A 2,859-nucleotide genomic window follows, 5' to 3' on the forward strand; every position below is an offset into this window, starting at 1 on the left:
CAGCAGAGCAGTAAGCTACTATCGCACCTCCTTTCACTTCCTCACTAGCTGGCTAGAAACAGCCGTAAGTTCTTAAAAACATTTGCCTGCAACAGAGGATTGAGTTGCTGATGGGGCACATACTGTTTTGTTCTGGGTTTTTTTTTTTTTTTTCCCCTCCTCCTTCCCCCCCCAAACCTTCTGCATTAATCTCTTCAAAATGTCTTCTTTTTAGTATGTTCTGCCCACCTATGAAATGGCAGTGAAGATGCCTGAGAAGGAACCTCCACCTCCCTACATACCTGCCTGAAGCAATTTTTATGTTAATTAACATCTGTACCAGCTTCCTGGGGGTTTTGTCTTTTAATCTTGCAAAACTGCTTAAGTAATAGAAATATTCAGGGCTTTAGGAGCAAACTGTTCTGTTTAAAATATGTTTGATATAAACTCACTAAGCAAAACACATCTGGGAGTGACTTTGTTTGCTTTAATTTTTGTTCTCCTTAATGCTCTTAAACATTTTATTGCCTTGGGGGCCTTATACTGCAAGAACTTATGCATGTGACTAACTTGTGGCTTTTAATAATACCAACTGAGCCGATCTATGATTGAAGTTAGCTACAATTATAAGTGTCTGCAGGATCGTGCCCTTAATTTATATTAATTTTTTTAAAGTAGTTCATAAAGACAATCTGATCGTGCAGCAAAATGACAGTTTGCCTTTATCCATTTTTTTGGAGGGGAAGGGGGTTTGAATGTGGTATATACATGACTTTTTTTTACTTTGCACTTTTCTCATACATTATCTTACTTTTATTGTGGTTTTTTTTTGTTATCCTATGTCTTGAAACATAGTATTTTTCAGGAAGTGAGGGTGGCACAGGAGTTGTATTACAATGTGCTGCGAATGCAAGAAAAATAAATAGAAATGTAGAAGATGGTTGCATGCTTCTAATCTTATATGTATTTTCCTCTTTGTGATAAATGATACTTAAATAAATCTTTTAAGAAATGTTTACCAGTAGCCTTGGTTCATCTGTTTGGGGGTTTTTTTAAGTGCTTCAGTGTACTGCAGATAGTCCAACGTACATGCAGCGTAGTGAACACTGATGTCTTACAGGTTGTGTAGTGGTTGATCTGTGTTCTTAAGCAAAAGTCCTCCTCTGGGTGGAGAACGTGGATTCCCTTTAATGTATGCACATTCCCTTTAATTGCAGCCTTAGCAGTTCAAATACTCGGGTGTTTTCTGCTTACCTGGTTGCTACTTACATGTAAGCTGGGAAAAGAGAATTGTACTGGAAGCTTCTAGACCTCGGGGCAAATTTGGTGTCAGGTGGGCTCAGGCATTAAGAGCAGGACAGACACCCAGTAGGACTACAACGTTATTTACATTGGAAAATGTCCAGACTTCTTGCACATATGCTGGAACTTCAGAAATGTTCTTCTAAAAAAAAAAAAAAAATTAAAAAACAAAGTCCACTATGAACAACAACCTCCTGCTGTTCATCCTCTGTAGTAAGAGGTAAAAGATAATTTAATGACCAGCTAATACACGTAAAGAAAAAATGTCTTTCTACTTTGGAAGATAAAAGGGATCTGGAATTAAACTTTTGGGAAGAGGATTCAAATTGCTACAGCATACAGGTTGTGGGTTATTGCAGACTGTTCAAGTACCTATCTCCTTCCTGTCCCCCGACACCTTTAAAAACATTGTCTGTCATTACCATGCTATCAGTAATAGGTTCCTTAGTTTTCTCTTCACCAAAGATGCCATCTGTGAGAACATCGTAAACTGCAGTGGTGTCGGAATGCCTCGTGCCACTGTTCTGTCTTTCCACTCACCCTGTGCACCCGGGTGTCTCGGAAGCTGCACTCGGCTTCCAGGTTTTGAGGAAATGCATTGGATCTAGACTCCCCAAGAGAGCTCCAGATTCAGTGCGTGTTACAGAATGAGGCCAAAATCCTGCTCCTTTATTAGCGGTCTGACCGTGAGTGGGCACCAAGGGAACTTGGGAGTGTTGGATATGGGCAGAGAGCTCCAGCCATGGGGTGGGTGTTGAGACTTCCCAAAATGCGGTGGCTGGGTGAGTGAGCAGAACTTGGCAGCAGCAGGTACCGCTTGAAACGTGTGTGGTGTGTGCGCATGGGCTGGTCCTGAAATAGAGCTGCAGCCCCCTCTGGGAGATGAAGGCTGTTGAACTCCACTGGAAACCCTGTCCTGTGGCGTTCCTCTATGTGAAGGCTGGTGTGCCCTCTACTCTGACTCCATCTGCAGGCTCTGTGAGCGTGATGGTGGCCTCTCCTGCAGTGCAGCTGAGATTAAACTTGCAGAAGTCAGTCGATACCTGCCCAAGATGACACTGCTGGGGGGCTGTGAGAGCAGGGTGGTTTGTTCCTGTCCTAAGTTGGGGCTTCCTCTTCCCTGTACAGAAGTGAAGAGAGGCAATATGGTTCTGCAATCCTATGTGTCAACTGCGAGTGCAGTAAAGGTGTCTTCTGAAAGACTGTGCTGGAGATGGGAGTGGATTGGTGCCCAAACCATGCTTTCCGTTAAAGCTTGCTGCAGCTTCCCTCAGGCTCTGGCAGGCTTTGCAAAGCTGGAGACCAGACAAAACGCCCTGGGTCGGACTGGTCAGTGGTTTCTTGTGCCTCGGGTGATCACACTGTGAGCTTTTTCTCCCGCTCTTCGCAAATCCCGCCCTGGAGATAAAGCCTTGAGACGAGAAACGCAAAATTAGCGGACCTGGATCAAACAATCCCCATGGAGAGGGAGGAAAAGGTGAGTCTGCATTTCGGCTTCCCTGGCTCGCAGGTCTGAAGCCAACCCTTCACCGTTCAGCGAGTTCCCATCTTCCAGCCCTCCCCTCTTCCCCCCTCCCG

General features: G+C 44.4%; 2 protein-coding genes across 2 annotated transcripts in view; both read left to right on the plus strand.

Moving 5' to 3' along the window:
- The window catches only part of LAPTM4A (lysosomal protein transmembrane 4 alpha), a 6,785-nt gene extending 5,782 nt beyond the window's left edge, over positions 1 to 1,003 (plus strand). The window contains exon 6 of the mRNA XM_009885319.1: positions 215 to 1,003. Coding sequence (XP_009883621.1) covers positions 215 to 289 — 75 coding nt within the window. The 3' untranslated portion in view covers positions 290 to 1,003. The remainder of the gene's footprint in view (positions 1 to 214) is intronic.
- Positions 1,004 to 2,050: 1,047 nt separating this feature from the next.
- MATN3 (matrilin 3) overlaps positions 2,051 to 2,859 on the plus strand; it is a 17,646-nt gene continuing 16,837 nt past the window's right edge. Inside the window, exon 1 of the mRNA XM_009885351.1 lies at positions 2,051 to 2,063. Coding sequence (XP_009883653.1) covers positions 2,051 to 2,063 — 13 coding nt within the window. The remainder of the gene's footprint in view (positions 2,064 to 2,859) is intronic.

The sequence above is a fragment of the Charadrius vociferus genome, unplaced genomic scaffold (genome assembly GCF_000708025.1).
Source record: "Charadrius vociferus isolate BGI_N301 unplaced genomic scaffold, ASM70802v2 scaffold173, whole genome shotgun sequence".
Taxonomy (NCBI): domain Eukaryota; kingdom Metazoa; phylum Chordata; class Aves; order Charadriiformes; family Charadriidae; genus Charadrius; species Charadrius vociferus.